Raw genomic sequence first — 22,185 nt, 5'->3', positions numbered from 1 at the left:
CTTTCAAAAGAAACTCTTCAGGCCAGGAGGGAATGGCAAGACATACTTAAAGTGATGAAAGAAAATAACCTACAGCCCAGATTACTGTACCCAGCAAGATCTCATTCAAATATGAAGGAGAAATAAAAAGCTTTACAGACAAGCAAAAGCTGAGAGAATTCAGCACCACCAAACCAGCTCTCCAACAAATACTAAAGGATATTCTCTAGACAGGAAACACAAAAAGGGCGTATAAACCCAAACCCAAAACAATAAAGTACATGGCAATGGGATCACACTTATCAATAATTACCTTAGACATAAATGGGTTGAATGCCCCAACCAAAAGTCAAAGACTGGCTGAATGGATACAAAAACAAGATCCCTATATATGCTGCCTACAAGAGACCCATCTCAAAACAACGGACACATACAGACTGAAAGTGAAGGGCTGGAAAAAGATATTCCACCCAAATAGAGACCAAAAGAAAGCAGGAGTAGCAATACTCATCTCCGATAAAATTGACTTTAAAACAAAGGCTGTGAAAAGAGACAAAGAAGGCCACTACATAATGATCAAAGGATCAATCCAAGAAGAAGATATAACAATTATAAATATATATGCACCCAACATAGGAGCACCGCAATATGTAAGACAAATGCTAACAAGCATGAAAGGGGAAATTAACAATATCACAATAATAGTGGGAGACTTTAATACCCCACTCACACCTATGGACAGATCAACTAAACAGAAAATTAACAAAGAAACACAAACTTTAAGTGATACAATAGACCAGTTAAACCTAATTGATACCTATAGGACATTTCACCCCAAAACAATGAATTTCACCTTTTTCTCAAGTGCTCACGGAACCGTTTCCAGGATAGATCACATCCTGGGCCATAAATCTAACCTTGATAAATTCAAAAAAATTGAAATCATTCCAAGCATCTTTTCTGACCATAATGCACTAAGATTAGACCTCAATTACAGGAGAAAAACTATTAAAAATCCCAACATATGGAGGCTGAACAACACGCTTCTGAATAATCAACAAATCACAGAAGAAATCAAAAAAGAAATCAAACTATGCATAGAAACGAATGAAAATGAAAACACAACAACCCCAAACCTGTGGGACACTATACAAGCAGTGCTTAGAGGTAAGTTCATAGCAATACAGGCATACCTCAAGAAACAAGAAAAAAGTCAAATAAATAACCTAACTCTACACTTAAAGCAACTAGAAAAGGAAGAAATGGAGAACCCCAGAGTTAGTAGAAGGAAAGAAATCTTAAAAATTAAGGCAGAAATAAATGCAAAAGAAACAAAAGAGACCATAGCAAAAATCAACAAAGCAAAAAGCTGGTTCTTTGAAAGGATAAATAAAATTGACAAACCATTAGCTAGACTCATCAAGAAACAAAGAGAGAAAAATAAAATCAATAAAATTAGAAATGAAAATGGAGAGATCACAACAGACAACACAGAAATACAAAGGATCATAAGAGACTACTATCAGCAATTATATGCCAATAAAATGGACAACGTGGAAGAAATGGACAAATTCTTAGAAAAGTACAACTTTCCAAAACTGAACCAGGAAGAAATAGAAAATCTTAACAGACCCATCACAAGCATGGAAATTGAAACCGTAATCAGAAATCTTCCAGCAAACAAAAGCCCAGGTCCAGACGGCTTCACAGCTGAATTGTACCAAAAATTTCGAGAAGAGCTAACACCTATCCTACTGAAACTCTTCCAGAAAATTGCAGAGGAAGGTAAACTTCCAAACTCATTCTATGAGGCCACCATCACCCTAAAACCAAAACCTGACAAAGACGCCACAAAAAAAGATAACTACAGGCCAATATCACTGATGAACATAGATGCAAAAATCCTTAACAAAATTCTAGCAATCAGATTCCAACAACACATTAAAAAGATCATACACCATGACCAAGTGGGCTTTATCCCAGGGATGCAAGGATTCTTCAATATCCGCAAATCAATCAATGTAATTCACCACAGTAACAAATTGAAAAATAAAAGCCATATGATTATCTCAATAGATGCAGAGAAGGCCTTTGACAAAATTCAACATCCATTTATGATAAAAACTCTCCAGAAAGCAGGAATAGAAGGAACATACCTCAACATAATAAAAGCTATATACGACAAACCCACAGCAAACATTATCCTCAACGGTGAAAAACTGAAAGCATTTCCCCTAAAGTGAGGAACAAGACAAGGGTGCCCACTTTCACCGCTACTATTCAACATAGTTCTGGAAGTTTGGGCCACAGCAATCAGAGCAGAACAAGAAATAAAAGGAATCCAAATTGGAAAAGAAGGAGTAAAACTCTCACTGTTTGCAGATGACATGATCCTCTACATAGAAAACCCTAAAGACTCCACCAGAAAATTACTAGAGCTAATCAATGAATATAGTAAAGCTGTAGGATGTAAAATCAACACTCAGAAATCCCTTGCATTCCTATACACTAATAATGAGAAAGTAGAAAAAGAAATTAAGGAAACAATTCCATTCACCATTTCAATGAAAAGAATAAAATACTTAGGAATATACCTACCTAAAGAAACTAAAGACCTATATATCGAAAACTATAAAACACTGATGAAAGAAATCAAAGAGGACACTAATAGATGGAGAAATATACCATGTTCATGGATCAGAAGAATCAATATAGTGAAAATGAGCATACTACCCAAAGCAATCTACAGATTCAATGCAATCTCTATCAAGCTACCAGTGGTATTTTTCACAGAACTAGAACAAATAATTTCAAGATTTGTATGGAAATACAAAAAACCTCGAATAGCCAAAGCAATCTTGAGAAAGAAGAAGGGAACTGGAGGAATCAACCTGCCTGACTTCAGGCTCTACTACAAAGCCACAGTCATTAAGACAGTATGGTACTGGCACAAAGACAGAAATATAGAACAATGGAACAAAATAGAAAGCCCAGAGATAAATCCACACACCTATGGACACCTTATCTTCGACAAAGGAGGCAAGAATATACAATGGAGTAAAGACAATCTCTTTAACAAGTGGTGCTGGGAAAAATGGTCAACCACTTGTAAAAGAATGAAACTAGATCACTTTCTAACACCATACACAAACATAAACTCAAAATGGATTAAAGATCTAAACGTTAAGACCAGAAACTATAAAACTCCTAGAGGAGAACATAGGCAAAACACTCTCCGACATAAATCACAGCGGGATCCTCTATGATCCACCTCCCAGAATTCTGGAAATAAAAGCAAAAATAAACAAATGGGATCTAATTAAAATTAAAAGCTTTTGCACAACAAAGGAAACTATAAGTAAGGTGAAAAGACAGCCTTCTGAATGGGAGAAAACAATAGCAAATGAAGCAACTGACAAACAACTAATCTCAAAAATATACAAGGAACTTATGCAGCTCAACTCCAAAAAAATAAACGACCCAATCAAAAAATGGGCCAAAGAACTAAATAGGCATTTCTCCAAAGAAGACATACGGATGGCTAACAAAGACATGAAAAGATGCTCAACATCACTCATTATCAGAGAAATGCAAATCAAGACCACAATGAGGTACCATTTCACACCAGTCAGAACAGCTGTGATCCAAAAGGCTACAAGCAATGCTGGAGAGGATGTGGAGAAAAGGGAACTCTCTTACACTGTTGGTGGGAATGCAAACTAGTACAGCCACTATGGAAAACAGTGTGGAGATTCCTTAAAAAATTTCAAATAGAGCTGCCTTATGACCCAGTAATCCCACTGCTGGGCATACACACCGAGGAAACCAGAATTGAAAGAGACACGTGTACCCCGATGTTCATTGCAGCACTGTTTATAATAGCCAGGACATGGAAACAACCTAGATGTCCATCAGCAGATGAATGGATAAGAAAGCTGTGGTACATATACACAATGGAGTATTACTCAGCCATTAAAAAGAATACATTTGAATCAGTTCTAATGAGATGGATGAAACTGGAGCCGATTATACAGAGTGAAGTAAGCCAGAAAGAAAAACACCAATACAGTATACTGACACATATATAGAGAATTTAGAAAGATGGTAATGATGACCCTGTATGCGAGACAGCAAAAGAGACACAGATGTATAGAACGGACTTTTGGACTCTGAGGGAGAGGGAGAGGGTGGGATGATTTGGGAGAATGGCATTGAAACACGTATACTATCATGTAAGAAACGAAGTGCCAGTCTACGTTCGATACAGCATACAGGATGCTTGGGGCTGGTGCATGGGGATGATCCAGAGAGATGATATGGGGTGGGAGGTGGGAGGGGGATTCAGGATTGGGAGCTTGTATACACCTGTGGTGGATTCATGTCAATGTATGGCAAAACCAATACAGTATTGTAAAGTAAAATAAAGTAAAAATAAAAAAATAAAAAAAAAAAAAAACAGTCCTGGAGATGGACAGTGGTAATGCTAGCACAACAGTTAATAGTACTAAATACCATTGAAGTATATACTTAAAAATGATTAAGATGATATGTTTTATGTTCTGAATGTTTTAACAGAATAAAAAAATCAGAGAGAAAGGTGAAATAATTTTCTACTCTAAGAGATAACCATTGAGAAAATGAAAAAGCCCACAGAATGGGACAAAATATTTACAACTTATATACTTGATGGGAGACTAACCCCAAGAAATATTAAGAACTGTTACAACTCAATAAGAAAAAGACACCCTGTTTAAAAAAGGCAAATGATGTGACTAGACACTTATCCAATGAATATATAAATGAGTAGTAAGAATATGAAAAACTGTGCAATACCACTAATTATTAAGGAAGTGCAAATCACAACTACAATAAGATACCCCCTTTACTTCCACTAGGATCACTGCAATCAAAACGGCAAATAACAAATTCCAGTGATGATGCAGAAAAACAGGTGAAATAAGCCAGTCACAGAAGACTACAACTATAATACAGCATTCCATTGCTATGAACTGTCCAGAATAGACAAAAATCATAGAGACAGAAAAGGGAGTAGTGGTAATCAGGGGCTGGAGGGAGCTAAGAATGGAGAGTGACTATGAATGAACAGGAGAGTTTTGTTTTAGAATGAGGAAAATGTTCTAAAATTGCTTGTAATGATGACCGCATACCTTCCTGAACACACTACAAACCTCTCAATAGTACAATTTGAAGGATGAGTATTCTGGTATATGACTTTATATCTCAATAAAGCTGTTATTAAAAGATAACTAAACTAAAATAACATAATTTGGGGAAGCACACATTTAGAAAGCAAAAACAATCAAGAAGGTGAAGTAGTAGTTACCATAAAGACAAGATAATGATACCACTGAAGCATGAAGGCATGTGATTGGCAATGGCACATAGATGACTTCTATGAAGATAAAACAGATCACCTCACCAGAGCTGTACTTACACAGCTATTTTTCTCTCCTTTTCTCCCTCCTTTCCTATTTATCTCTTTTTCAGTAAAATACACACAACATTAAACAACCATCTTAACCATTTTTAAGTGTACAGTTCATTGGCATTAAGTTCACTCATACTGTTGTGCAACCATCATCAATATCCACTTCCAGAACTTTTCATCATCCCAAACTGAAAGTCTGCACCCATGAGACAAGAACTCAGCATTCCTCTATTACCCCACCGCAAGTAACATCTATTCTGCATGTCTCTTATTTGTGGAATTTCATATATGTGAGATCACACGATGTTTGTCCTTTTGTGTCTGGCTGGTTTTCATTCCACTAATTCACTTAAAAGCACATTTATGTTTTATGCATATTTTGTGACTGAGTTAGGAGTCAAAATTAAAAACTTCAGAAAATAAAGGAGTGATACAAATTAGAACAGAATGTCTCCACACTCTTTCAAAGAATTTCTCTGTAAAACAGAGAAAAGGAGAAACTACATGGTGACTGCAAGGTCATGTGGGCTGAGAGGGATGGTTTTATAAAGGTGAGAAATTACAGCAAATAGAAAGACTGGATCCAGTGGACAAACAGATGCCGAAGATGTAAAAGAGAGAAGGGAGAAGTCTAAAAGTGAAGTCCATGAGAAATTAAAAGGGAAGGACACCCCACACACAAGTAAAAGGATTGGTCTTAGACTCGAGCAAGCACAATTTATTCATGATAGTGGAGGGAACATTTAGATGCAGGTGGTGGACTCAGCTAGTGTTTATATGTGGAGGTATTCTTTTGATTGCTTCTATTAATATTTTTCTCAGTGAAATATGAAGCCAGAAGAAATTAGGAGACTGAGAGTGAAATGTAGAAAGAAGTACATTTTGAGATCATGTCTGTGCCAGCATGGTTTTCGTGGGTTTTTCTGAAGACATTTACAGATACTCAGGGCAGGCATGAAGCCAAGTAGAAACACAGAAGATATAGCATGAGACACCACAGCAACCATACCTGGGAGCTATCTATTCATTCAATAATTCTTGCTCGTCTCCTCTTGGACAAGCACTCTTCTAGACCTGGGAGAGTGTATAAGGAGGAACACACAGAAGTGGCCACTGAACACACAGGATTCCTAGTCTTCAACAGCAGAGAAGGCGATAGCACCCCACTCCAGTAATCTTGACTGGAAAATCCCATGGACGGAGGAGGCTGGTAGGCTGCAGTCCATGGGGTCGCTAAAAATCAGACACAACTGAGCAACTTCACTTTGACTTTTCACTTTCACGCAATGGAGAAGGAAATGGCAACCCACTCCAGTATTCTTGCCTAGAGAATCCCAGGGATGGGGGAACCTGGTGGGCTGCCATCTATGGGGTCGCAGAGTGGGACACAACTGAAGCGACCTAGCAGCAGCAGCAGCAGAGTCAGACATGACTGAAGCGACTTAGCAGCAGCAGCAGCAGTCTTCAACAGGCATAGTCTTAAGGCACTGCTATGTCAGGACCAGTCCAAGAACGGTAACAGGTCTGGAGATACTTACCAACCAAGGTTCCCATGATAATGTGCAAAAAAGGGGAGAATGCTCTGTTGGCATCTCCCATACACACTTTTAGTGCTATAAATAACACACTGTGTTATAAACAGAACTTGAGAAACTGAAATCTGATGATGTTTTTTAAAAGTAGGGAATGTCATTTGTCCCACGGGTGACCAGCACACTGGGGTTTACCTATCTGGGGGCACAAGGCAGGCACCACACGGGCTTTATCTAACAGACTGGTCTCTTGTGCACTGCATTTATAATGCCATGTTATATCCAGTTACAATGTCCATATGATAGAGAACAAGAGCTTTAGGAGAGAGGAAATGGGCAATGGAGTGTGCCCACTGAAGACGTCCAAGCCTCCTGGTCTAGAACATTAGGAGTCAGCTGAGCAACGGACGATGGGAGGAGTGGGGGAGGGGTGTTCCATGCGGTACAGTTGAGAAAGGCATGGAGGTCTTGTTTCCTTTCTCAAGGTACAGTCTTGCATTTTAGAGTCTGAAGTCCCTCTTCATGATTACAGCTCTTCCTAATGTCAGGAAGACCTTAACCACGGGAGTTGAGGCTGTGGAGGGAAGTCACAGAGAAAAGACTCTTTGAAGCATAACAGAGAGATCCAAAAGGCTAGAAAGGACACAGCCAGAGGCTGACCTCAGAGAGGCAGGTAAGAGCCATCCTTCGTGCAGCCAGCATAGATCTGAAGTGAGTACCTGTGACAGAGCGTCTGTGTGTCAGGGAGAGCTGCTGCTGCTGCTGGACACAAGCCCTGCGTCATCAACTGATTCACTAGGGCCATGTCAGTGGCAGCGTCTGTGAGAGACTCTGCCTCTATACTGCCTTCTCTGTGGAAAAGGCAAGTGGCTATGTCTGAGGCTATCAGAGCGCTTCAAACTTGGGCTCCTCACACGAAGGGCTTGAGGCTGGCCCCGGTGCCAGGACTTTCATGTGCCAGGTTGGGGATCCTGTTGTTCTTGGTACTGATTTCTCTGCCAAGCCTGTACGGTGACCTGGGCTCACTACATCACTCTTCCTATGAAATAGTCATTCCCAAGAGTCTGACAGTGGAAGGAAGGGAAGACCAAGTGGAAAAGCTCTCCTACGTGCTATTTATGCAGGGCCAGAGGCAGCTGATTCACCTGACGGCGAAGAGAGACTATTTTGTGGATAACTTCCCGGTCTTCAGCTACCACAATGGCATCCTGGGGCAAGAAATGCCTCCCGTCTCGCAGGACTGTCACTATGAAGGCTACATAGAAGGAGTCCCAGGTTCTTTTGTTTCTGTCAACACCTGTTCAGGCCTCAGGGGCCTCCTGATTATGGAGGAAAAATCCTATGGCGTTGAGCCCGTGCACTCTTCCAAACGGTTTGAACACGTGTTGTACGCCATGGCCCACGAAGCTCGCGTCTCCTGTGGCGTCACGTCCAAAGACAGCCAAGTGGCGTCCACCAGCCGGCGACCGGAGAGCGGCAGGCCTCACAGCTGGCAGGTGCCATCCGACTTGTGGTCACATATCAAGTACGTGGAGATGTTTGTCGTGGTCAACAACCAGCGGTTCCAAATGTGGGGCAGTGACGTCAAGCAGACAGTCCAGAGAGTAATGGACATCATCGCTCTGGCCAACAGCTTCACAAGGGGAATAAACACAGAGGTGGTGCTGGCTGGAATGGAGATTTGGACTGAGGGGGACCTCACAGAGGTCCCCGTGGACCTGCAAGTTGCACTCAGGAATTTCAACAGCTGGAGACAAGAGAACCTCTTCCATCGTGTCAAGCATGATGTTGCCCACATGATCGTGGGACAGCATCCTAAAGAGGATACGGGGCAGGCATTTCTCAGTGGCGCCTGCTCCAGTGATTTTGCAGCAGCCGTGGAATCTTTCCACCATGAGGATGTCCTCCTGTTTGCAGCACTCATGGTCCACGAGCTTGGACACAACTTGGGTATTCGGCACGACCATTCGGCCTGCATTTGTAAAGACAGGCCCTTCTGCCTCATGCATGAAAACATCACTAAAGAAAGTGGCTTCAGCAACTGCAGCTCTGACTTCTTCCACCAGTTCCTCTGGGAACACAAGGGGGCCTGCCTGTTTAACAAGCCTGGGCGCAAAGGCCGCTTACGGAGGGATTCCACCTGTGGCAATGGCATTGTAGAAGGAGATGAGCAGTGTGACTGTGGTACTGTTTGTGCCTTTGACCAATGTTGTGATGACACATGTAGACTGAAGTCGACTGCATTGTGTAATCCTGGACCCTGCTGTAATGCTACATGCCAGTATGAACGAACTGGACGTAGCTGCCGTCCTGCTTCAGGAGAATGTGACCTTCCAGAATTTTGTCTTGGTACCTCTGGGGAGTGTCCCCCGGACACCTACAAGCAAGATGGTTCAGGATGTATGGGTGGTTACTATTGTGTTAAGGGTGTATGCATGTCTTCTGATGCTCAGTGTTCTGAAATTTTTGGGTTTCCTGCAAAAGCTGCTTCAGAAGAATGTTTTCGGTCATTTAATGGTAAAGGGAACAGATTTGGAAACTGTGGTATTCCCAGTGAGAGTGGCTCAGCATATACTAAATGTGAAAACGATAATGTATTTTGTGGGAAAATGATATGTACAAATGTTCAAGAGTTACCAGAGACCCAAGTCAATTATACATTGTTGCAGACTCATTATAAAGATGACTTCTGCTGGTCCATGGATAAGTATAGTGTTAGGGATGTCCCTGATTCTGGAGATACAAGGAAGGGCAATATTTGTGCCCCAGGGAAAGTCTGCATGGACTTCACCTGCTCAGATGTCAGTGTTCTTGGGTACGATTGTGATGTAAAGGTACAGTGTAACCAGAAAGGAGTTTGCAACAATAAAAAGAACTGCCATTGTGATGATGGTTTTTCCCCTCCTGACTGCAAAAACCCAGGACCTGGTGGTAGTGTGGACAGTGGCTACCCTGGTTCAGATAATCCCGAACCAGAGGGAGGTGGACAAGGAAATACTACCTCTGACGAAGGGGACGGTGCCAAAGACGTCTTAGGCACAATAATCCCATTAGTTGCAATACTTTGTATGTTATTATTACTATTTATAATTTGTTGTATCTGCATGTTTTGTAAAGCGGACAAAGGAGCAGCTGCTGAACCAAAAGAGGAACCAGCTGTCCCAGAAGAGAAGCCTCCAGAAGCGAAGCCTCCGGAAGTGAAGCCTCCGGAACCAAAGCCTCCGGAAGCGAAGCCTCCGGAAGTGAAGCCTCCAGAAGAGGAGGCTGAGGAGGCTGAGGAGGAAGAGGATGAAGAGGAGGAAGAAGAGGAAGAGGAGGAAGAGGAAGAATCAGAGCCATAAGACAAGCAATGGGAGAAAGAAGCATAATATGTCATACACCTCAAGCGCTGAGTGGGAATGACAGGCTCATTGAAGCAAAGGTGAAGTGGGAATTGATAACTCAGTGGCTCTGACTACGATTATATACTCTATAAAAATATACTACTGTAGGAGGAGGGATTCTGTCACTTTTATCACTTTAGTCATTAAGGTTTTATGGTTTTAATTATATATTAAATAACTTACTGCTTTTCCACATTTAAATTTGAACTCTTCACATGCATCTATTGACATCAACATCCTTGTATTGGGCTAATTTTTCCAGGTACCAGAATCTTTTTCAGGAAATTCCATCTTTCATCAAAGTTGTTTGACATATACCACTATTCATACCTGCATTTACTATTATCACTTGGATTTTCAAGCAACAGCTACCTACTATATGAGAACAACTATTTATGTGACTCATTGTTCTAATTTGGCCTTTTATAAATGTTCATTCAAGAAATGAGTTTTTTAAAACAAACAATAAAACCCTATTCAGATTAGATCTCTCTTCAGATTCCATTCGGTCTATTTATTGAGTCTATTTTCTTCTGGGACTCTGTGGGTGGACTATTAGGTCAAAAGACCCTAATCAACCCAGGGTCAAGGGGCTAGTGTTTCAGTCATTTAACTTTTCAGTTTTGGCAGATGTTGGTGAGTATGCTCAGTCATGTCCAACTCTTTGTGACCTCATGCACTGTAATCCACCAGGCCCCTCTGTCCATGGAATTTTCTAGACAAGAATACTAGAGTAGGTTGCCATTTCCTACTCCAGGGCATTTTCCCCACCCAGGAATCAAATCCACGTCTCCTCTGTCTCCTGCATTGGCAGGTGGATTCTTTACCACTGCACCACCTGGGAAGATGTTTAAACACTGATATATTACATACTCAATTCATTATTTCCCAGGATCTCCAGGTCCTTGTTATAGCCATACTCCCCTTTTTTTGTTGTTTCCATTTTTTATTCCTTTTCTTTAACTCTTTATTACAAGGATCACTCTTATAGGAGCATATGTGGACTTAAAGTGAAAAAATCAAATGTATCCAAGAGTAAAAAACAGTTTCTTTTTCCGTCCAGTTTTTATTCTTTTTTATTTTTTTTTTTAACTGCACTTAGCAGCATACGGGATTTTAGTTCCCTCATCACTGACTGAATTCTTGAACCTATGTCCCTTGCATCTGAAGTACCAAGTCTTAGTCACTGAATCACCAGGGAAGTCTCTGGCCATATTCCCTTTTTAACTAAAATATTTTTCTCCTTGCTGTTGTTCAGTCAGTCAGCCGTGTCTGACTCTTTATGACCCAAGGGGCTACAGCACACCAGGCTTCCCTGTCCTTCACCATCTCCTCAAGTTAGCTCAAACTCATGTCCACTGAGTCGGTGATGCCATCCAACCATCTCATCCTCTGTCGTCCCCTTCTCCTCCTGCCTTCAATCTTTCCCAGCATCAGGGTCTTTTCTAATGAGTCAGTTCTTCACATCAGGTGGCTGAGGTATTGGAGTTTCAGCTTCAGCATCAGTCCTTGCAGTGAATATTCAGGGTTGATTTCCTTTAGGATTGACTGGTTTGATTTCCTTGCAGTCCAAGGGACTCTGAAGAGCCTTCTCCAACACCACAGTTCAATTCTTTGGCGCTCAGCCTTTTTTATTGTCCACCTCTCACATCTGTACATGACTAATGGAAAAACCACAGCTTTAACTTACGTGTCTCTGCTTTTTAATATGCTGTCTAGGTTTGTCACTGCTTTCCTTCCAAGGAGCCAGTGTTTCTAATTTCATGGCTGCAGTCACCGTCTGCAGTGATTTTGGAGCCCAAGAAAATAAAGTTTGTCACTGTTTCTATTGTTTCCCCATCTATTTGCCATGAAATGATGGAACTGGATGCATGATCTTTTTTTTTTGAATGTTGAGTTTTAAGGCAGCTTTTCACTCTCCTCTTTCACCTTCATCAAGAGGCTCTTTAATTCCTCACTTTCTGCTATAAGGGCGGTTTCATCTGCATATCTGAGGTTATTAATATATTTCCTGGCAATCTTGACTTCAGCTTCTGTTTCTACCAGCCTGGCATTTCACGTGATGTACTCTGCATATAAGTTAAATAAGCAGGGTGACAATACACACCCCTGACATACCCCTTTCCCAATTTCGAACCAGTTCATTATTCCACGTCTGGTTCTAACTGCTGCTACCTGACCTGCATACAGGTTTCTCAGGAAGCTGGTAAGGTGGTCTAGTATTCCCATCTCTTTAAGAATTTTTCACTGTTTGTTGTTATCTATGCAATCAAAGGCTTTAGCATAGTAAATGACACAGAAGTAGATTCTGTTCTGGAATTCTCTAGTTTTCTCTACGCTCCAACGGATGTTGGCAATTTGATCTCTGGTTCCTCTGGCTTTTCTAAATCCAGCTTGCACATCTGGAAGCTCTTGGTTCACATTCTGCTGAAGCCTAGTTTGAAGGATTTTGAGCATTATTTTACTAGCATGTGAAATGAGTACATTTGTGCAGTAGTTTGAACATTCTTTGACATCGCTTTTCTTTGGGATTGGAATAAAAACTGACCTTTTCCAGTTCTGCAGCCACTGCTGAGTTTACCAAATTTGCTGGCATACTGAGTGCAGCACTTTCACAGCATCATCTTTTAGGAGTTGAAGTGGCTCAGCTGGAATTCCATCACCTCCACTAGCTCTGTTCGTTGTGATGCTTCCAAAGGCCCACTTGACTTCACACTCCAGGATGTCTGGCTCTAGGTGAGTGATCATGACATCGAGGTCATCTGGGATATTAAGACCTCTTTTTGTATAGTTCTTCTGTGTATTCTTGACACCTCTTCTTAATATCTTCTGCTTCTGTTAGGTCCATACCATTTCTGTCCTTTATCGTGCCCATCTTGCATGAAATGTTCCCTTGGTATCTCTAATTTTCTTAAAGAGATCTCTAGTCTTTCCCATTCTATTGTGTTCCTCTATTTCTTTGCATTGATTACTGAGGAAGGCTTTCTTATCTCTCCTTGCTGTTCTTTGGAACTCTGCATTCAGATAGGTATACCTTTCCTCTTCTCCTTTGCCTTTAGCTTCTCTTCTTTTCTCAGCTATTTGCAAGGCCTCCTTAGACAACCATTTTGCCTTTTTGCATCTTTTTCTTGGGGTTGGTCTTGATCACTGCCTCCTGTACAATGTCATGAACCTCCGTCCATAGTTCTTCAGGTACTCTATCAGATCTAATCTCTGACTCTATTTGTCACTTCCACTGCATAGTTGTAAGGGATTTGATTTAGGTCATACCTGAATGGCTAGTGGTTTTCCCTACATTCTTCAATGTAAGCCTGATTTTCTCAATAAGGAGTTTATGATCTAAGCCACAGTCGGCTCCCGGTCTTGTTTTTGCTGACTGTATAGGGCTTCTCCATCATTGACTGCAAAGAATATAATCAATCTAATAGCAATATTGACCATCTGGTGATGCCCATGTACAGAGTCATCTCTTGTGTTGTTGGAAGTGGGTGTTTGCTATGACCAACACGTTCTCTTGGCAAAACTCTGTTAGCCTTTTTCCTGCTTCATTTTGTACTCCAAGGCCAAACTTACCTGTTACTCCAGGTATCTCCTGACTTCCTACTTTCGCATTCCATTACCCTATAATGAAAAGGACATCTTTTATTGGTGTTAGTTCTCAAAGGTCTTGTAGTCTTCATAGAACAATTTAACTTCCGCTTCTTTGGCATTAGTGGTTGGGGCATAGACTTGGATTACTGTGATACTGAGTGGTTTGCTTTGGAAATGAACTGAGATTATTCTGTTGTTTTTGAGATTGCACTCAAGGACTGTATTTTAGACTGTTTTGTTGACTATGAGGGCTATTCCATTCTTCTAAGGGATTCTCGTCCAAGTAGTAGATATAATGGTCATCTGAATTAAATTTGCCCATTTCTGTCCATTTTAGTTCAGATTCCTAAAATGTTGATGTTCACTCTTGCCATCTCCTGTTTGACCACTTCCAATTTACCTTGATTCATGGACCTAACATTCCAGGTTCCTATGAAACACTGTTCTTTATAGCATGAGACTTTACTTTCACCACCAGACACATCCACTACTGGGCATTGTTTCCACTTTGCCTCAGGCTCTTCATTCCTTCTGGAGCTATTTCTCTGCTCTTCTCCAGTAAGCATATTGGATACCTACTGACCTGAGGGGTTCACCTTTCAGTGTCATTTTTTTTTGCCTCTTCATACTGTTCATGGGGTTCTCAAGGCAAGAATGCTGAAGTGGTTTCCATTCCTTTCTCAAATGGATCACATTTTGTCAGAACTCTCCATCATGAGCTCTCCATCTTGGGTGGCCCTTTTCCCCCTGTATTGTGCTATGCTTAGTCGCTCAGTCATGTCCAACTTTTTGTGACCCTGTGAACTGTAGCCTGCGTGGCTCCTCTGTCCATGGGGATTCTCCAGGCAAGAATACTGGTGTGGGTTAACATGCCCTCCTCCAGGGGATCTTCCCAATCCAGGGATCGAACCCATGTTTCCCACATTACAGTGGATTCTTTACCATCTGAGCCACCATGGAACCCCAAGAATATTGGAGTGGGTAGCATATCCCTTCTCCAGGGGATCTTGTCCACCCAGGAATCGAACTAGAGTCTCCTGAATTACAGGTGGATTCTTTACCAGCTGAGCTACCAGGAAAGCCCCCCTTTTCTCCTAGAGATTGTTTAATCCCCTTCTTTTAATATTCCTTGGATGAATTTCATACCCTCAGATGTGTCATGTCTGATGAACATTACCTAGTTATAAAACTGCATTTATACTTATTTTATATAGTATAGAGGCCTCTACCACAGTGCTGAGTACATGTATTAAACTAAAATTTTGTCTTTTCTGTTTTTCCTTTTTTCTTTTTTGAAACAACTTGTTGACATCATAAGGAATCTCTACAATTACAAGTAATAGCTTTAGATCTACGAGATATTTCTCTGTGACGAAAGCACAAAGCAAGGATGATATTAACACTATTCATTCTGTGCCAAGAACTGTGTTAAACACACTATATTCATTGTCTTAATTTAATCCTCCTAACCACGCTATGAAACCTCCATCTTTCATGAGGAAACAGACCAAGGAGAATTTTCTCTAGAGATAGTAAGTAGTGGTATTTGCATATTTTCCAAAGTATGACTCAATGTACAATTTCCAATGCTTCCTGAACCTTTTCCTTCAATAAAAAGTGACAGAGAAGACCTTCAAAATGTCCTTAACTAACTTCTACTACATATGAATCCACAAATTGTGTAGTCATTATTGATGAAAATGTCTTTCCTCCTACTATATCCATTATGGTGTGGCAGATTACCATCTTATTCAATGCTGTGGGCCCAGCATATTGTACATGCTTAATAAGTGTTTACCAAGTGAAGGATTTAACCTTAAAATATAGGGCCAAATTCATTCTTGGGGCAGGATGCCTCTTACCACTCCCTAACACAACCAAAATCTTGCTCAGATTCAATACTGCTAAATTACTTATAAACAGACAAATAAGACATTAAAAGTTTATAAAACCCCACACTTCAATCAAAGACAGAAGGGGTAGGGGTGTGCTCAGATGCTCAGTCATCTCTGACTCTTTGTGCCTCCACGGACTGTAGCCTACCAGGCTCCTCTGTCCATAGCATTCTTCTGGCAAGAATACTGGAGTGGGTTGCCAGTTCTTCCTCCAGGACATCTTCCTGGAGTGGGCTGCCATTTCCTCCTCCAGATCTTCCAAACCCAGGGATCATATTTGTATATATTGTGAAATGATCACCATAATAAATCTAGTTAACATTCATTACCACACATCATTACAAATTTTTTTTTCTTATGTTGAGAACTTTTAAGATCTACTCTTATTAGCAACTTTTGGAGAAGGAAATGACAACCCACTTCAGTATTCTTTCCTGGAGAATCCCATGGACAGAGGAGCCTGGTGGGCTAAAGTCCATGGGGTTACAAGAGTCAGACATGATTTTAGCAACTAAACCACTGCCACTACCTGAGCAACTTTCAAATACACAATAGAGTAGTATTAATCATAGTTACCATGCTGTATATTATATTCCCAGGACATTTTAACTGGAAGTTTGCCCCTTTAGACCACCTTCATCCATTTCACCAATCCCCCACATCCCGCCCCTGGCAACCATTGATTTGTTCTCTATGAGTTCAACTTTTTGTTTTGTTTCTTTTAGAAATGTTTTTGTTGTTCAGATGCTACATCGCGTCCGACTCTTTCTGACCCCATGGGCTGTAGCACGCCAGGCCTCCCTGTCCCTCACCATCTCCTGGCGTTTGCTCAAGTTCATGTCCACTGAATTGGTCAGCAATGCTATCTAACCACCTCGTCCTCTGTCACCCCCCTCTCCTGCCCTCAATCTTTCCTAGTATCAGGGTCTTTTTCAATGAGTTGGCACCTTGCATCAGGCACCCAAAGTATTGGAGCTTAAGCTTCAGCATCAGTCCTTCCAATGAGTATTCAGGGTTACTTTCCTTTAGGATTGACTGGTTTGATCTCTGCGGTCCAAGGGACTCTCAAGATTCTTCTCCAGCACCACAACTGGAAAGCATCAATTGTTCAGCACTCAGCTTTCTTTATGGTCCAACTTTCACATCTGTACATGACTACTGGAGAGACCATAGCTTTGACTATGTTGGACCTTTGTCAGCAAAGTGATGTCTTTGAAAGATATATAAGTAAGACAATAAGGTATGTGTCTTTCTTTTGTAACTTATTAGCATAATGCCTTCAAAGTCCATCTATGTTGTCACAAACAGCAAGAGTTCCTTCTTTTTATGGCTGAGTAACATTTTGTGTGTGTGTGTGTGTGTAACATATTTTTTTAAATTTAGCTGTGTTGGGTCTTAGTTGCAGCACACATCTAGTTCCCTCATCAGGGATTGAACCAGGGCCCCTTGCATTGGGAACATGGAGTCTTTTTTTTTTTTAAGTTGTGATGACAACTAGTATTTTAGTCACATGAAAAAGTTTATCTACTAAATGATGCAGGAAGAAACAACAGGCTTGTGCCACATGGTGGCATCTAACAGACACCAGCCGGTGTTCCTGGCTTGTTGCTGGGTAGTCATTGTTTCACATTTTAGTTCACTGGCCACAGACACCTATGTTTTTGCATGTATTGCTCAGGCCACAAAAATCGCCATTAGAACGTTTGAGTTCCGAGGAGTGCTTAACTTGAAATTAGCCCACATACTGTCCTTTTACCTCTGTGGCAGGAACTAGTGTTTTAAGTGTTTCAGATACTGTAGATATAAGCTTCATGAGGTAGGGTTCCTGTTCCTTGGAGTTCACCAAGGTTGGGTGTCTTCTCACTGGAGGTTTGTGGTTTCCACATCAAGCATTATAGCTACAGTTGATTGAGCATGGACCATGTGGCAGGCACTGTTCTAAGCACTTTCATATTTTATCTCACCATTTCCTAATAGTCCTATGAGGTACCCACTGTCATTGGCCCCACTCTCCCCATGAAGAACCTGAGGGGTTAAGCAATTTGCCTAAGGTCACATGATAGGTGAGAAGCGTAGACAGGTGTCCGAGCAGGTCTCTCTGAAGCTAAAGTCAAGTCTTCTCAACAACTGTGTTTCACAGCAGAAGGCAGAATTGCTGGCCTTTGTGAGCAATGTGAGTATAACGTGGAAATGCAAATCATTGCTGTGGTGCATCTCTGGGCCCTAAGCTCTGGGTTGGACTGATTCAGGGCCTCTGCTGGAGATTCAGGTCAACTTTCAAAGTGAGCTTGAAAGGAACAAGGAGAAGTAGAGAGAGAAGGGGAAAGGAAAGAAAGGGAGGGAGAAATTTGCAGGCTTCATTAAGCATACTCTAGTGGCATTAAGGCATGCTCCTTTTTCTGTTTCAGCTAAATGGTGGCCCCCTTATGATGAGAGAATCCCCAAATCGCCCATTTGGAAGAAGCTGAATAGGAAAGATTAAAGAAATGATTTTATAGACCTGTTTCCTCATCACCATTGATGAGGCTTTGGGTTGCAGAGGGGATGCAGAGTCTGAACCAATGGACCACCAGAGAAGTCCTGTATAACATTTTCTAATTCACTCATCCACTAATAGATGACACCTAAGTTTCTTCTATGTCTTGGCAATTGTATATAATGCTACAATGAACATGGTGGTGCAGATACCTTTGTTGGCATTTTTGTTTCCTTTGGATAAATGTCCAGAAGTGGATTGCTGGATCATACAGTAGCTTTACTTTTAACTTTTGAGGAACCTCCATAATGCTTGCCATAGTGGCTGCACCAGTTTGCAGAGCCATGAACAGTGTTCCTTTTTTTCCACATCCTCGCCAAAACTTATTTATTGTCATTTTGATAATAAGTGTGAAGTGATATCTCATTGTGGTTTTGATTTGCATTTCTGAGGAGATTAGTGATGTTGAGCACCTTTTTATGGACCTGTTGGCCATCTTTATGTCTTCTTTGGAAAAATGTCTATTCAGATCCCCTGTTCATTTTTTTTTAATTTTTATTTTTACTTTATTTTACTTTACAATACTGTATTGGTTTTGCCATACATTGACATGAATCCACTACGGGTGTACATGCGATCCCAAACATGAACCCCCCCTCCCACCTCCCTCCCCACAACATCCCTCTGGGTCATCCCCATGCACCAGCCCCACCTCTGTCCATTTTTAAATTGGATTTTTTTTGTTACATTCATCAGAGAAGATAAACAAACGTGACAGACATTTTTGCTAAAATCACTGCAGATGGTGACTGCAGCCATGAAATTAAAAGATGCTTGCTCCTTGGAAGAAAAGTTACGACCAACCTAGACAGCATATTAAAAAGCAGAGACATTACTTTGCCAACAAAGGTCCGTCTAGTCAAAGCTATGGTTTTTCCAGTAGTCATGTATGGATGTAAGAGTTGGACTATAAAGAAAGCTGAACACCAAAGAACTGTGGTGTTGGAGAAGACTCTTGAGAGTCCCTAGGACTGCAAGGAGACCCAACCAGTCAATCCTAAAGGAAATCAGTCCTGAATATTCATTGGAAGGACTGATGCTGAAGCTGAAACTCCAATACTTTGGCCACCTGATGCAAAGAACTGACTCATTTGAAAAGACCCTGATGCTGGGAAAGACTGAAGGCGGGAGGAGAAGGGGACGACAGAGGAGGAGATGGTTGGATGGGATCACCAACTCAATGGACATGAGTTTGAGTAGGCTCCAGGAGTTGCTGATGGACAGGGAGGCCTGGCATGCTGCAGTCCATGGGGTCACAAAGAGTCGGCAACACGACTGAGCAACTGAAGTGAACTTAACAGTATTGATGAATCTTGAAAATATTATGCTAAGTGAAAAAAGCCGGTTAGAAAAGGACACAAATTGTATGATTCCATCTATATTAAATGTCTAGAATAGACAAATTCATAGGAAAAGCTGAGGTGGAAGAAGCTGAGGCACAGAGTGGGTAATTAGGTACAATACTAAGTACTATAGTCACACGTACTATAGTCGTTAAGTACAACTGGCACAAAAACATTTGGAAATAAACATAACCTCGTACTTGTTGGAGACAGATACATAAGGAAAGTAGGTATTAAAGTACAGCCTGCTGCTGCTGCTGCTAAGTCGCTTCATTTGTGTCCAACTCTGTGTGACCCCATAGACGGCAGCCCACCAGGCTCCACTGTCCCTGGGATTCTCCAGGCAAGAACACTGGAGTGGGTTGCCATTTCCTTCTCCAATGCATGAAAGTGAAAAGTGAAAGTGAAGTCACTGAGTCGTGTCCAACTCTCAGCAATCCCTTGGACTGCAGCACACCAGGCTCCTCCGTCCATGGGATTTTCCAAGCAAGAGTACTGGAGTGGGGTGCCATTGCCTTCTCCAAAGTACAGCCTACTGATGCTAAATGTTTAGTCTACTGATGCTAAATCTCCAGTGAGTTGTGATTATCACTGTGTTTTACAGAAAGAATGGAGAACATCAGTTAATGAAATGAACAGGTACGTAAAAGGTAAGAGGACTTCCAATATATACCAAAATGTTAATGCCAAATGAATATGTCAGGCATTATAGGATACTTTGAAACAATTACAGGTAGTCTCACTCAAAACTTATAATGTCAATCAGGCTGCAGTTTAAATATGTGTCTTGAAAAGACAGTCTCTTCAGCAAGTGCTATTGGGAAAGCTGAACAGTGCATGTAAATCAATGAAGTTAGAACCCACCATGACACTATTACCAAAAGTAAACTCAAAATGGCTTAAAGACTTAAATACCACACTTGACACCATAAAATTCCTAGAAGAGAACATAGGCAAAACATTCTCTGACTAAATCATAGCCACACTTAGGTCAGTCTCCCTAGGCAATAGAAATAAAAGCAAAAATAAACAAATGGACCTAATCAAACTCAAAAGCTTTTGAACAGCAAAGGAAACCATGCACAAAATTAAAAAGACAACCTATGAACTGGGAGATAATATTCTTTAATGATGCAACTGACAAGGGCTTAATTTCCAAAATATATACATAGCTCATGTAATTCACTAACAAAAAACCAAACAACCCAATCAAGAAATGGGCAGAAATACTAAATGTTTCTCCAAAGAATATACACAGATCTCCAACAGACACATGGAAAGATGCTCAACATCACTGATTAGCAAAGAAAAATAAAAACTACAACAAGGTACCACTTCATATCAGTCAGAATGGCCACCATTAAAAAGTCTAAAAGTAATAAATGCTGGAGAGGGTGTGGAAAAAAGTGAGTCCTCTCACAATGTTGGTGAGAATGTAAATTGGCACAGTCACAATGGAAAACAGCATGAAGGCTCCTTAAAAAACTAAAAATAGAGTTGCCATATGATCCAAAAATCCCACTCCTGGGCACATATCCAGACAAAATTCTAATTTAAAAAGACACATGCACTTCACTGTTCACAGCAGCATTATTTACAATAGCCAAGACATGGAAGCAACCTGTGTCGATTGATAGATGAATGGATAAAGAAGATATGATATATACACACACACACACACATACACACAGTGGAATACTATTCAGCCATAAAAATAATGTCATTTGCAGCAACTAGGATGGGCCTAGAGGTTATCACACTGAGTGAAAGAGAATACGTGATACCATATGATATCATTTATATGTGGAATCTAAAATATACAAAATGAACTATTTATGAAACTGTTTTCAGTCTCACACACAAATAAAACTTATAGTTAGTTACCAAAGGGAAAAGTGAGAAGGAGAGGGATAAATTAGAAGTTTGAGATTGGCAGATACAAACTACTATACACAAACACAAGGTCCTAATGTACAGCACAGGAAACTACATTTAATATCCCATAATAAACCATAGTGGGAAAGAATATGAAAAAGAATATGTACATACATGTATAACTGAATCACTTTGGTGTATACTAGAAACTAACACATTGTAAATCAACTGTACCTCAAAAAAATGAGCACATAAATAAATAAAACTTTGGAAAAATGCATGGGAAAAAGGAAATTCTAGGGCCTTCCCCTGGCAGTCCAGTGGTAATAATTCATCTTCCAATGCAGGGGGTGCAGGTTTGATTCCTGGTTGGGAAGCTAAGATCCCACATGCCTTGGGCCAAAAAACTAAAACAGAAGCAATGTTGTAACAAATTCAATAAAGCCTTAAAAAAAAAGGAAATCCTAGCCAAGTTCTGTCAAAAGAGACTATGTGAGGGAAATTAATAATACTATCTTTATCTGTGTAGCACTTTTTATTTTACAAAGCATTTTTACAAATGCTATTGAATCATTAGTAAAGCTCATATAGATATTATTTCC

The 22,185-nt window shown here is 40.7% G+C and overlaps 1 protein-coding gene across 1 annotated transcript; it reads left to right on the top strand.

Moving 5' to 3' along the window:
- Positions 1-7,763: 7,763 nt before the first annotated feature.
- On the top strand, positions 7,764-10,301 carry LOC138093982 (disintegrin and metalloproteinase domain-containing protein 1a-like). Its single transcript, XM_068990166.1, has 2 exons — positions 7,764-10,157; positions 10,230-10,301. The coding sequence occupies exons 1-2, from the start codon at positions 7,764-7,766 to the stop codon at positions 10,299-10,301; spliced, it is 2,466 nt and encodes an 821-aa protein (XP_068846267.1).
- The last annotated feature ends 11,884 nt before the right edge of the window (positions 10,302-22,185 follow it).

The sequence above is a fragment of the Capricornis sumatraensis genome, chromosome 17 (assembly GCF_032405125.1).
Source record: "Capricornis sumatraensis isolate serow.1 chromosome 17, serow.2, whole genome shotgun sequence".
NCBI classification, from domain to species: Eukaryota; Metazoa; Chordata; class Mammalia; order Artiodactyla; family Bovidae; genus Capricornis; species Capricornis sumatraensis.
The sequence above is the reverse complement of the archived record's forward strand: the minus strand, read 5'-3'. Positions and strand labels throughout refer to the sequence as shown.

Bases quoted from the DNA above. Each gene is read 5' to 3' on its own strand.
- LOC138093982 (XM_068990166.1), top strand. From the start codon at position 7,764: ATGTCAGTGGCAGCGTCTGTGAGAGACTCTGCCTCTATACTGCCTTCT. The intron at 10,158-10,229 runs GTGAAGCCTCCG...GAGGAGGCTGAG, and splicing joins CAGAAGCGAAGCCTCCGGAA to GAGGCTGAGGAGGAAGAGGA.